Consider the following 14,302-nt stretch of genomic DNA (forward strand, 5'->3'; position numbering starts at 1 on the left):
ACACTACGAAAAACGACTATTTCAGGTATACAAATGTTTTATATAATTTTCCTCGGAGGTGAATAAAAAAAAATCGAAGACATTCTCTCTTTTGGCAAGAAAGACGAATTCAGGTGGCTTACGATCAACCATATGCAAAGAAACAGATATACACACCCACAAGCAAACGCACTCACACACACACACCCGTCCATTTCTGTGTTTTTCCATTTTAGCTCCCCTACTAATTGTGGTTTACGCCTACAGCTAAAAAGCGCTGAACCGATTACATCAAACTTGGCATAAAAGTAGAACTATACTCATAAATCAGACTTTCTTTAGGTGTTAACCCATTCACTAGTTTTTGAGATGTAGAGTTTTAAAAAAAGTTGCAGATTATGGGTTTAAAGGGTAAACATTTTTTTATATCTGTCCCATTTAAAACTGTGATTTAGAAAATAGAGAATCCTGTCATATCCTTTTTTTTAATGAAATGTGGCTGGCTGATGAAGGTTTATTTTTTTATTTTTTATGCCATCTTGAAAATATACATTTTAGTAAAAATTTAACATTTCGCACTGTGGAAAAACCTTTCTACAGCAATTGGGCGAGGGAGGGCACCATGAGAGGTGTGGCACCCCAGAAAAGTGCCTGGGACACTTAAGGGTCTATTATGATGGCGGGCGGACTTTGTCATGCGGGCGGTGGCGATCCGCCCAACATCATAATAGACCCCTATGTTGTGGAAATAGTGATAAAAAGTAAAACAAACCGTCAAGGCTATTTTATGCCTCTGAAAAAGGGCACCATTTTTTTAAAATAGAAGCTAAAAAAAATATATGACAGTATTCCCGTTGAGCACAGCGAAACGAAGGATACAGTAGGATTTAAATGCCTGTGGAGGGTTGCGCTATGTCCTGCGGCCAACCCCTGCTGCCCTTGGCCTTCAGCCAGTCCCTTTGGTCAACCCGACTGCGCACATCTGTGAGCCATGTCCAGCGGGGAAAAGCCACCTGCAGTGGGTTGGGGGCAAGGCCTGGCCACGTGCCACACCCTGCAGCTTGTTTCTGATGTTCATGAACAAAGGTTGCGTTCAGTAGGAGATGGCCATGGGGGATCCACAACAGGGGCTTCGGGGCCCCAACCATAATGTTGAGGATGTTTGCCTTTGATCCATCCTACTATGGCTCTACAATCTGGGCCAAGCACAACTCTTTCCACACTTGACTCTCATGGTAGCGGGGTGAGCAGTCACAGGCAGGGCAAGGAGGTAGTGTGGGGTGTCTGAGTTCAAAACTTAATCAACCAAAGAAGCAATAACTTCAGTGTCCAACTCAGTCCTTGCCTTTTTGAGAATATAAAATACTTTTCGATCAAGCAGCAGTATTAAATACCGTACAATTCAATTTAGGTTACAAACTAGTGATCCTGGGGATAGTTTCTCCCTTGAGACGTTATATCTGTTGAATTCCCTTCATGCTACTCCAATCTTGAGTGACTCTTAGTTGGCTTGTCCCACCAGTAATTAGTGCAAAAGCATGAATCAGGCGCAGGCGCAGTCTCGAATACTCCCACAAGTCAAAAGCACACCCGGTTCGCATTCGTTAGTCTCTTACAGCTGGTGGTGTAGAGGGTCATGTGAACGTTCTTTATGCTTCAGATACTGGATCTTCACCCTTTAGCCAAAGGAAGGCGGACAATATTCTTCCACTGTCTGAGAAGCTGTCATCATCCTTCAATCTGCTTATTCAAAATGGATCTCACTGGATTCAGTTTCCAGACTCCTTTACACACAAAGCACTAGTGCTGCCCATGTGATACACACAAACCATACTCACACATATTCAGTCACTATATACTCTGGATGGCAGCACCAGGTTTTAGGCAAACGCATAACAGCGGAACATTATATAAAATGACCGGTAAACAACGTTTACCACAAATCTTTCTCCCCTCCCCGCAGGGTATCACAACGCGGTCGTTACAACGACTGCGTTGTGATTCCGCATACCATTACTCCGCAAATCGGAACAACGACTTGGGGAGGGGGGCAGGGGGAGGTGTTGGATTTAAAATCCAACATCTTCCCTATTGTCTGCACAGACTGCCGTTGGAATAGTAAATTATACTATTCCAACCTTCAGCGCCCCCCTCCGCTCCAACTTGCGGAGTAATGGTATGCGGAATCACAATGCGCTTGTTGTAACGACCGCTATGTGATTCCCCGCGGGGAGAAATACAGCGGGATAATGTCCCACATTCAAAATTGCCCTATAAGCTACAAACTCTTAGTAAAACAGATAAAAAAAGTTCTGGCTACGCTATCATTAGATAAGGTCCAGGTCACAGATAAAGTCCAGGTGCCTGCACAGTCAGAGACAGGCATAGGGCTCTGTACACACCATTAGATCAGCATAACTCTAGGTCTAAAACAAAAGTCAGGATACCAGACATACGCGCAGTCCGACCCTCAAAGCGGGGGAGCACAGCAGTATCCCACGCAGGAAAAATACTTGCTCCAACATATATATAAGTATATATATATAAGTATATATATATATATATATATATATATATATATATATATATATATATATATATATATATATATAATATAGCGATCGTTCAATAGATAAACCTATGGCGGGGTGTTTTCCCAATGCCTGTTTTAGGTGTCTCCCCTAGAACTCCACACACCTCGGCGTGCCCCGCCGGGGCATTCAGTTCTCTTGATAGTAATCAACGGAAGGTATATGCTAAGAAACTCACCACACTTGTATTCGGGGCAGCAATTTTCCTTCCCTGAGCCTTCGCTCCAGTCCTCGATTGCAGTTTCACCAACCCTCTTACACTGTGGAGGGCTGCGGCAGATCACACCCTGGCATGGGCCCTGCAATGAAGGAGACAGAGCACAGAGTCAAGAACCCACGCTTGTGGGGTGTGTTATGGAGTCATAATTCAGAGCTTTATCGAAGCTACAATCCACATGTGTGGACCATGAGTGCTGTTTCTGTCCCGTGCACCCGGAAAAGGAGCAGTGAATGCTGAATAAAGTTGGCTGTGCGTACACGCAGTTCTCTGATGAACCCATTTGTTATATTTTGGTTTTATAAAACATTAGTAACTACTACTAGTGCCCATGGAGGAATGTTTAGCACTATGTGAGCTGAATCACCTCTCTGCGCTTTAGTTTTAGTGATGGATCAAGGGGCTAGAGGCATATGCTGCATATGTTGGTGAAAGCTCCTTATGCATGTGCGTCTGAGTGTGCTCCATAGGGGACCATATGGAAGTCAGTGTGGGGAGAGTACAGTCACACAGCCAAGAAAGGACGGGACTTTTCTAACATAAAGTTTGAATCCATCAGCCCTAGGCCACACATGAACCCATACTGAGTGGGCATGTTGAGCTTCCTAGGGCTAAGATTGCGAGCACAAGAGGATCAATGTGTGCAGCGCAATCAAATATCTTTATAGGAACATGAATTACATGCAAAATGAGCCCTTCTGGGATACTAAGTAGTTGACTTGCTTGACAATGGACTCCCTCGTTCAGTTGGCTTGTTGTGACATTGAAACAGTGCATGGGCATCAGCTATAGAGAGTAGGCCCATCCAGTCCACTAGATTCTAGAACCTTCTCCAAATCCATGCTGCAGTGCGTGGCCACGTTGAGATCTTGCATTCCTGGGCTATGATTTTGCCTGCTATCCGCCCAGGCGTCTTCCTCCCCTCCACCTGTCACGTACCCCCTACCACGTACTCTTCACTTCGGTTTGTGCCACTTCCCTCATTTCTTTACATCTGGGTGGATGTTACTGTTAGCCTCTGCCCCGGAGACCCTCCCCACGGATTCCCCGGGACCCTGTAGTGCTATCTGAGGAGACCAGCCTCCCACACGCGAAGAGTTTGATCCTTGTGGGACGCCGCCTGTCCTCTTAGTTTCTCTGTGTTATGCTTCGGGCAGCTGCCTGGTACAGAGTGGTCTGGTGACCTGATAAGGGGTGATCTTTTAAAATGTTCATAATCTATCTATTCATTGTATTCGTGCGTTTTTGTAGAATATACTTTTAATATTACCATGAAAATATTATTACTTTTAAATGCGTTTAGGTCGTCAGAAAAGATGATGCTCATTAAGAAGCAGGCTTGAAGTATCCGGTTGGTTCCATTATTAGAAGCACAACTTGTTTATGAACAACATTGGGGTTAGGTTTGTAAGATTTTGCTTATGAAAAATCCTAAGTACATGCTACGTTTTCCCGTCCAGGCCTTTTCATTAGGGTGGGTGTAACTTCCTCCACTTTCCGACCTGGCTTTAGTTTGCTTTGTGGCTTCTACAAGGGACATTCAGCCTGATTCATGTACATGCCGTTTTGCGTGTCCCTAATAGCGAATCATAGCGATTCGCTATTGAGGACACGCAAAACGGCATTCATGTAGGAATTGCTACTTAAATAGCGATTCCTACATGTTCTTTATTTGCGAGTAGCAATTTGCTACTCGCAAATACTCCCCATTCATTCCTATGGGCCAAGAGGCCCATAGGAATGAATGGGGGTTTGCGAGTAGCAAATTGCTACTCGCAACTAAGATAGCGATTTTAAGGGTGCCAGGGGTGTCCAATGGACGCCCTGTAGCACCCCTAAAATGCACTTTTGGACAGGTGTTGCGCACACACATGTCCAAAGGACATGTGTGTGTGCTACATGCAACTTTGAAAAATGCTTTTAAAAGCATTTTTCTGAGTTTTTGCTATTTACCGACAGGTCTGACCTGTCGGTAAATAGCGGCCCCAAAAGTCCAAAATCGCTATTTTGTTTTGTGTCATGAATAGCATTTGAGGAATCTCTATTAGAGATTCCTTAAATGCCATTCCACGCAAATATACGAATTCTTACATAGCGATTTTTGCATTTGGTATCATGAATACCAAATGCAAAAATCGCACTCGCAAAGGGCCAGATTCTCAGAATCTGGCCCTTTGCGAGTGCAATTTACCTACATGAATCAGGCTGATTGTGCTTTGGGCTGGTCCAAGTATTTTTGCTTTCAGACTTACAGCAGATCCCTCTTGAACTGACCTTGAACGGTTGGCCTAGCCTCCCTCCCCATCATGTAAGTCGTCGCATCTACCAGTCTTGTATGATGGGTGGGCACTGATAACAATCGCTACTCACAAGCCAAGTTGGGAACAGATTTATGACGAATGTCGCTGGTCTCTCTGCCCATGACTATGGCAGAAGAAATTCCCATGTTTAATCACAAAACAGCATCCTCAACAATCCACCCCGCCTCCACTGCCAACATCGCCCAACCGTGGGAACCCTCTTCATGAATAATGCGCATGAAGCCTACCACAGTGGGTGTCGGAGGTGGTCCTGGTGTTTTCGGAGTCGGGGTTGTCTGGAAAAAAATGGGCACTGTTAGCATTAGAAGTGAACTTATATTTGAATAAATGAAGAATATTTCATATAAATTGACAGAGCGTTCAGTATGAGACTTAAAAAGTGGCTGACTTGGAGGCAAATGTTCCGGGTTTCCAGTAGAAATGGTGGGAAAGTGGTAAATTTGTAAAAAAAACAAAATGCCAGGGCTTTCGTCAGGAGGCAGCTTGCACTAGCCCATTTCTCGTTGCCGCCAAATACAGAACCAACTACTAACCATGAAAATGGGGAGAGGATGTGGCGTAATAGCAGAGCTGCCGACTTCAGAGCTGTGGAACCAGGTTTAAGTATCAATGTCGGCTCAACATCCTGTAATTCTGGGCAGATCACTTAATCTCCCTGTAAATGAATGTGTCCTTAACTGGTGCTCATGCATAGTGCCAGTAATGTTCATTAAGTGCTGGTGCTGAGCACCGGAAACCACCGGATCAATTTAAGCACTGGGTGGGACATACAAACATAGACACACACTCAGGCACATACAAGAGCTCCATACGCTCTCTTAGACCTTCATTTACTTACTGCACAAAGAAAGTTTCGGGTGACTTACCACTGGCACTGAAATAAAAAGCAGGGAGAACCGTATTAGTGACGTCCCAACATCAGTAAAACGCTACATATAGGTGTGTTTGCCCCCTCCTTACCCTCACAAGAATTTTCTGAGTGTGTGAAGTGTAAATGCCTTTTCCTATGTATTTCCTTATTTAATACTTTTACCAACCCATATACCCTCATGAGTGGCTTCTTAATTCTATTGAGGCCATTCACAGCAATTACCAATCCCATCGGAACTGTGAGATCCACTGAAACACTATGGATCTAACTTTCGCCCAGAGATTATTCTCCGAATGAAAGGTCGGCCAAAAAAATGAGGACTTCCCAGGAAAATCGGATTTGGAAGTGCTGATTGCCCTGCTAATTTTGAATTTCTTAGTGGACCCTCAGGTTCTACCTCAGGGTGCACTGGTTCAACTTGTACAAGTAGCTCTGGGGGTGGGAACAATCTAGCCTATTTACTGGGCCCCTCATAATAACATAATATAACATAACATAACGTGTATTTGTAAAGCGCACGTTCACCCAAGGGTATCTTGGTGCTGACTAACAGATGTTTATTTGAAGACCTTATTGGTAACAAACACCTCTATACCATGCTAAGATTTCATTTCCAAAGGACTTGAGTAACAAGAAATACCTTAGCAACAATTTCCCAAACTCGGATCCGATTTGAGAGTAATTCTTAATTTTATGCAAGACTTCTACTTGCAGACTAATCTTTTGGGTAAAGTTAAGAAATCTGCAGTGTTTTAACCGATGTCATGTTCGGATGGGATTCGTAACTTCTATCACCAGTCCCATCAGAATTGAAATGCCACTAGTAAGGAGGGCCTTACATTAAACATAAAGACATATATATTTTTTGCATGCTCCTAGAGACGTCTGAAAGATCAAAGGCTGTTTTATTAATATTCAACTAGGGTACCGATAACAGTCTATTTAGGGGCTTATTTACAAACCCCTTGCCCCACCCGTACTTCACTTTTCCCATGTTAAAAATGACACAAAAGTGGTGCAAGGGGCTTCTAAATAAGCCCCTTAGTTTTTTGACAAAAAGGTACATGTAGTCCCACAAGCCCCCAATTAGTCCTCACTATGAGTGCCCTAAGGGTCCATTGAGAAACGAGGAATTATTGGGGGCATTGATAATTCCGGATCCGATTTGAGAGTAATTCTTAATTTTATGCAAGACTTCTACTTGAAGACTAATCTTTTGGGTAACGTTAAGAAATCTGCAGTGTTTTAGCAGATGTCATGTTCTGATGGGATTCGTAACTTCTATCAGCAGTTCCTTCAGAATTGAAATGCCACTAGTAAGGAGGACCTTACATTAAACATAAAGACATATATTTTTTTGCAGGCTCCTAGAGACGTCTGAAAGATCAAAGGCTGTTTTTATTCACATTCAACTAGGGTACCGATAACAGTAATTGCGATGATGAGTGAGCTGGAGGGGCCAGTCTCTGGTCTAATGGTCAAGATAGAGAGACAATTGTCTGCCGTCAGTGTGAAGGGAGAGACCCAGAGAGCAAACACAAGGAGATGATGGACGGAGTGCTGAAACCTTTCAGACACTCCCTCCCCATTCACAGATCTGGGTTGAATCCATCATCGTTCTTTAGCTCACTTCGCCACCTCAGTTCAGACCCAGCTATATGCAAATTTGACCCTGTGCCTCATGTGAACAGTCCAGCCCGAACTGCCAAGCCAGGTTTTCCCTGGCCCGGACACCAGCTTCCTGGGACCTGTTTAGGGCCCTGCAGTCTCTGTGATAAGAGAGGCCCAGAGAGGCCAGTTACTGAAGTCAGTATGATGGAAGAGTCTGTTCAAAGCGTCACCATGTTACCTTGGTGACATCCCTGCATTTAGTGCACACCTTTGGTGTTTAGACAATAAACCTCCATAGTGTAGCCAATTATCGCAATTTATTGGTGCATAAGATTTCAGTCAGTAATCCATTTCATTCATGTTTTACATTCAAAATATTTTTGTTTTCAAGACACTGCTCCAATGCATTTCGGGTCTTGTGCCCTTCATCGGGGAGCTTCTGTGAACAGAGACAAAGCATATCATACTAAGGGTGGGGTCGTGTTTACAAAGGTGTTTCAGCGTTACGTGCGGGTCGGGTAAGTGCTTGGAGTGAACGGGCAATTTTTTGTGTGCTTAAACGTGATGGTATGCTAAGTGAAAAGATCACGGTGGCTGGTGACGGAACTAACAGAGTGTTTTAAAGTAATTTCGGTGATTGTGCAAGCGCGTGAATCAACAAATCGGTAAATCGTCGTTCGCTTACGTTCTTTTGCCGTGTGGAATGTCTAGAAAAATAATAATAGTAGTGAACGTTAGTTGGGCCACGGTGTGTTACATTCATATTCCATTGCGCTTCTCACCGAAATTACTTTGAAACACTCTGTTAGTTCCGTCACTAGCCACCGTGATCTTTTCACTTAGCATACCATCACGTTTAAGCACACGAAAAATTGCCCGTTCACTCCAAGCACTTACCCGACCCGCACGTAACGCTGAAACACCTTTGTAAACACGACCCCACCCTTTGTATGATATGCTTTGTCTCTGTTCACAGAAGCTCCCCGATGAAGGGCACAAGACCCGAAATGCATTGGAGCAGTGTCTTGAAAACAAAAATATTTTGAATGTAAAACATGAATGAAATGGATTACTGACTGAAATCTTATGCACCAATAAATTGCGATAATTGGCTACACTATGGAGGTTTATTGTCTAAACACCAAAGGTGTGCACTAAATGCAGGGATGTCACCAAGGTAACATGGTGATGCTTTGAACAGACTTATCATATACGTGTGTCGGACGGACACACCACCTGCGTGTAGCACCCTACCTTTCAAAGTAACATTTGACTAAAGGAACTCAACCATAAATTAAGTATTAGCTGTGCGTCCCCCAACCACTATATATTAGTATGATGGAAGAGACACAGAGAGGTCGAGTGCTACAGTCACTGTAACGGTAGAGACCCACAGAGGCAGGCACTGCAAGTAATGTGATGAGAGACCCGGAGAGTCCAGGTCCTGCAGTCAATGTGATGGGAGAGAGTCAGAGAGACAAGGGGGCATATTATCAAGGACGGGCGATACATTATCACCGCTTTTATCGGCAGGAAACTGCCGATAAAGCGGCGATAATGGGCTTGATAATATGCTCTATGGAATTCCTATCGAAGCCCATGTTAGATGTCTTCACATCTAACATGGGCTTCGATAGGAATTCATAGAGCATATTATCAAGCCCATTATCGCCGCTTTATCGGCAGTTTCCTGCCGATAAAAGCGGCGATAATGTATCGCCCGACCTTGATAATATGCCCCAAGGTTCTGCAGTCAATGTGATGGGAAAGACCCGGAGGCCAGGTGCTGCAGTCAGTCTGATGAGAGAGACCTAGCGAGGCCAAGTGCTGCAGTTAATGTGATGGGGGAGACCCAGAGAATCCAGGTGCTGCAGATGGGAGAGACACAGAGAGGCGGGTGCTGCAATTAATGTAATGAGAGAGACCCGGGGAGAGTCCAGGTGCTGCAGCCAATGTGATGGGAGAGAGTCAGAGAAACAAGGTGCTGAAGTTAATGTGATAGGAGAGACCCAGAGAGGCCAGATACTTCAGTCAGTATGATGTTAGAGACACAGAGAAGTAGGGTACTGCAGTTAATGTGATGAGAAAGACCCAGAGAGGCCAGGTGCTGCAGTTAATGTGATGAGAGAGACCCAGAGAGGCCAGGTGCTGCAGTTAGTGTGACGAGCGAGACCCAGAGAGGCCAGGCGCTGCAGTTAATGTGATGGGTGAGACCCAGAGAGGCCAGGTGCTGCAGTTAATGTGATGGGTGAGACCCAGAGAGGCCAGGTGCTGCAGTTAATGTGATGGGTGAGACCCAGAGAGGCCAGGTGCTGCAGTTAATGTGATGAGAGAGACCCAAAGAGGCCAGGTGCTGCAGTTAGTGTGACGAGCGAGACCCAGAGAGGCCAGGCGCTGCAGTTAGTGTGACGAGCGAGACCCAGAGAGGCCAGGCGCTGCAGTTAATGTGATGGGAGAGACCCAGAGAGGCCAGGTGCTGCAGTTAGTGTGACGAGCGAGACCCAGAGAGGCCAGGCGCTGCAGTTAATGTGATGGGAGAGACCCAGAGAGGCCAGGCGCTGCAGTTAATGTGATGGGAGAGACCCAAAGAGGCCAGGTGCTGCAGTTAATGTGATGGGAGAGACCCAGAGAGGCCAGGTGCTGCAGTTAATGTGATGCGAGAGACCCAGAGAGGCCAGGTGCTGCAGTTAGTGTGACGAGCGAGACCCAGAGAGGCCAGGCGCTGCAGTTAGTGTGACGAGCGAGACCCAGAGAGGCCAGGTGCTGCAGTTAGTGTGACGAGCGAGACCCAGAGAGGCCAGGCGCTGCAGTTAGTGTGACGAGCGAGACCCAGAGAGGCCAGGTGCTGCAGTTAGTGTGACGAGCGAGACCCAGAGAGGCCAGGCGCTGCAGTTAGTGTGACGAGCGAGACCCAGAGAGGCCAGGCGCTGCAGTTAGTGTGACGAGCGAGACCCAGAGAGGCCAGGTGCTGCAGTTAGTGTGACGAGCGAGACCCAGAGAGGCCAGGCGCTGCAGTTAGTGTGACGAGCGAGACCCAGAGAGGCCAGGCGCTGCAGTTAGTGTGACGAGCGAGACCCAGAGAGGCCAGGTGCTGCAGTTAGTGTGACGAGCGAGACCCAGAGAGGCCAGGTGCTGCAGTTAATGTGACGAGAGAGACCCAGAGAGGCCAGGTGCTGCAGTTAGTGTGACGAGCGAGACCCAGAGAGGCCAGGTGCTGCAGTTAGTGTGACGAGCGAGACCCAGAGAGGCCAGGTGCTGCAGTTAGTGTGATGAGAGAGACCCAGAGAGGCCAGGCGCTGCAGTTAGTGTGATGGGAGAGACCCAGAGAGGCCAGGTGCTGCAGTTAATGTGATGGGAGAGACCCAGGGAGGCCAGGTGTTAAGGTTCATGTAATGGCTCAGATCCTTGGACACCAGGTGCTACAGTCAGTGTGATGGCACAGATCATTTGGCAGGCCGTGCTGCAGTCAGTGTGTTGGCACAGGTCCTTGGAGGCAAGGTGATGCAGTCAATGTGAAGGGAGAGACCCTGAGAGCCAGGTTCTGCAGTCAGTGTGATGGCACAGAAACTTGGAGGCCTAGTGCTATAGTCAATGTGATGGGAGAGGTCCAGAGAGGCCAGGTGCAGTAGTCAATGTGATGTGAGAGGCCAAAGAGGCCGGGTACCACAGTCAATGATTTGGGAGCGGCCCAGAGAGGCCAGGCGCTGCAATCAGTATATATGGGAGAGACCCTAAGAGGCCACTACATCCTCCTCGGTTCCAACCTCACCTGATCAATTCGTTGCTGTACTCCTGCTCAGACTTCTTTTGGACCCCTCTGTGCTGCCCCAGTCCCTCCTCTTCTTCTATGCTGCATTGCCCATACAGTCCCCATGCTTCTTTTTACCAGAATCACTCCGAGCTTCCCCTACTTCATGTTTGTTCTTCTGCAGTTACTTTTCAGCCTCCCTCCTCCCCCCACCGCTAGACATTGCTGAGGGGTCAGATTAACATCAGGTCTTTAATCCCCTTTGTCTTGGTGCCCTTGCACCGGCAGACCTCACAGCAGACTCTGCTTCAAAGCTCTTTTGCAATGTTGGGTGCAGTTTTGTCTTGGCATCTGTAGTCCTGGCCCTCCATCCCATGTCCTGGCCCAAGCTACTTCTCTCAGTTAATGGGCATAACCCTGTCCGTGCTACTTACCACAGATGTATAGAGAACAGCAGACACTTTCCGGGTTGGGCACCACTTCTCTACGATACCCATCGTCGCAGGTCGGAGCTGGTGTACATAGATCACACACTGATGGAAAATAGAAATACGTAGAGAGGCGTCAGTGCAGGTCACACACAGAGGTGTGAGACATCCAGTGCTCGACAATCAACAAGTCACAGGTCGAAGGCATGTCTGAGATCCTCTGTGTGGAAAGGCCATGTGCACTCCTGTGGTCTCTGTGTACTCCAGATGCCAGGAACTGAAGTGCCATTTGATACTATCCCCTCTTGAGATGTATCTGCTGGGGCCGCACCATAGGTCCTAGTGCATTACATTGACATTGCGATAGACTGACTAAAGCAGAAGTTATCTAAACCGGTCCACGAAGGCCAGCTCTGTGCCCTCCTTTACCCATCGTTTCCCTCTCCTTTCTACCTTCACTCCGTCACCCACTCTTCCCCTTTTCCTGTTTCCTCACTACCCTTCCCAATGTCTTTCTTTTTATCCTCCAATCTCACTTGTCCTTGTTCTCCTTCCTCCATTTCCTCACTCTTTCTCTTCATCTCCTTACTCCCATATGCCTTTGCTCCTTTCTTCTCTCTCCCACCCTTTTACATTCTCTCTTTTCTTCTAAGTATGTCCTACATTTCCCTTTTCCCAAACCTCTGTTTAATCTCCTTGTCATCTCTCTATCCCATTCCTCCCTTTCACATCTATATGCTGTGGTCGCTTCTCTCTCACTTATCTACTTCGTACTCGTCTCCCTGACACCCATACTTCTGCTCCTTTTCTTTCTCATCCTTAGTTCCTTTTACTTTCTCTTTATCTCGTTCCCCTTTCATCCTTACTTATTCCAAACGTCTCTTACCTTTTCGTCTCTGTACTGCATTTGATATATTACATTTTTTTCCTCTCTGCACTGTCACGTTAACACTTATTTCAGGCTCTGAAAACTTGGTTATTTAATCAATAAGTTCCTGTTCTGAATTTTGTGTATCTTAGAGCATCTCATTGCGCCTAGACACCCTAGGGTATTAGTTGCGCATTAAAAATCCCATAAATAAATAAATAAATTACATTTTTATACCCGGACTGAATTTTTCAAAACAGCATGTTATAACTATAAAAGAGGGTGGGCTTTCGTTTTCAATGGAATGGTGGGAGTTTCCTTAAGTTCTGGCCTGATTCACTGACTACACTATTTGAACAAACCAACCCAGCAACGGTGTCCCGATTGCCCTTCCACTCACACAACACTCTAGTTGTTGGAAACCGTACAGACGTGTGCGAAGCGGCAGCCAAATATGCCCTCAACACCCTAAAGTGGAGGTTTCTGGCTGGTGGCAGTGATTTATGATTTTTGGTGGTGCAGCATGGCTTTACAACAGGCACTGAATCTGTTGACTGCCCCTTATAATAGAACAACAGCCACTTCCCTGTGTGTTAGGCTGTTCCGTCTGAATCAGGTTGCGCTTATGGTAAGGTTTTGGATGGGCGCCTACCAGTAAAAACAACCAACTTAGTTCTGACAGTCCAGAAGACAAGTCGTTCTTGCCAGACAACTTCTCTCAATAGAGGTTTGTGAACCGTCCCAGAATCACGTCTGTGGATGTCCGAACACCATCCTGGCAGCAGCGCCTTTATTGAGTTCAGCGTCAGATCCCCTCGCTTAGCCAGCTGTAGAACCTCCTGCCTAGGGTTATGGAAACCCTACTTGGGTTTGAAGGGAGCCAACACCCCTGCTGTGAATAGAGGCATCCCCAGATTGTGGGACCACCAACAGCTAGAGATATTAGCCAGTGTGTTTCTAATCATTACAACAAGAGAGCCAAGACTTCCTGCTTCACCCCTCTCCCCCTGGAATGCTTTGACCACGACCTAGGATGAACTATTGTTACTTACCTGTAAACAGGTGGTTCTCCAGTATTGGTGTCTTTCATAGATTCACATGCTTGAATATTCCCCGTCGTCGAAGTGGGAGTCCCACGGTACATAAAAATAGCAATATTGCTAATATAACATAAATGATAATATCATAGAATAATAATAATAGACTGTAAAACCTCTAAATGGTAACTTCCATAGGAAGACATTACAAGAGAAAAAACTCATTTGTAACATATCAGTGTCCTTATGTTGGTCCAAACTGCAGCCAATCAGGCTCAAGCACCCTCTAGAACCTTCTCCTCAGAAGCTCAAGCCCTCAGATTTTCGTAGCACTAGTAATAATAGCGTATGAGGAGAAGAGAGCCTCTGAGGGGAGGAAGGGTGGGTCGCATGTGAATCTATGAAAGACACCAATACTGGAGAACCACCTGTTTACAGGTAAGTAACAATAGTTCTTCTCCAGTATTAGGGGTGTCTTTCATAGATTCACATGCTTGAATAGAATAGATAGCAGTAACTCCTTAGCACTGGGATTGCAAGCATCTTCACAAGAAGTAAACACATAGCTTAAAAGCATATAGCAATCACAGAAGAAAAAGGAGGAGGGAACAGAGGCTCACCTTATTTAAAG

General features: G+C 46.0%; 1 protein-coding gene across 1 annotated transcript in view; it reads right to left on the bottom strand.

Moving 5' to 3' along the window:
• The window catches only part of LOC144769584 (uncharacterized), a 334,720-nt gene that overhangs the window by 51,050 nt on the left and 269,368 nt on the right, over window positions 1-14,302 (bottom strand). The window contains exon 44 of the mRNA XM_078653744.1: window positions 2,749-2,869. Within this exon, the coding sequence (XP_078509870.1) occupies window positions 2,749-2,869 (121 nt within the window). The remainder of the gene's footprint in view (window positions 1-2,748; window positions 2,870-14,302) is intronic.

This window comes from Lissotriton helveticus, chromosome 7 (genome assembly GCF_964261635.1).
Source record: "Lissotriton helveticus chromosome 7, aLisHel1.1, whole genome shotgun sequence".
Taxonomy (NCBI): domain Eukaryota; kingdom Metazoa; phylum Chordata; class Amphibia; order Caudata; family Salamandridae; genus Lissotriton; species Lissotriton helveticus.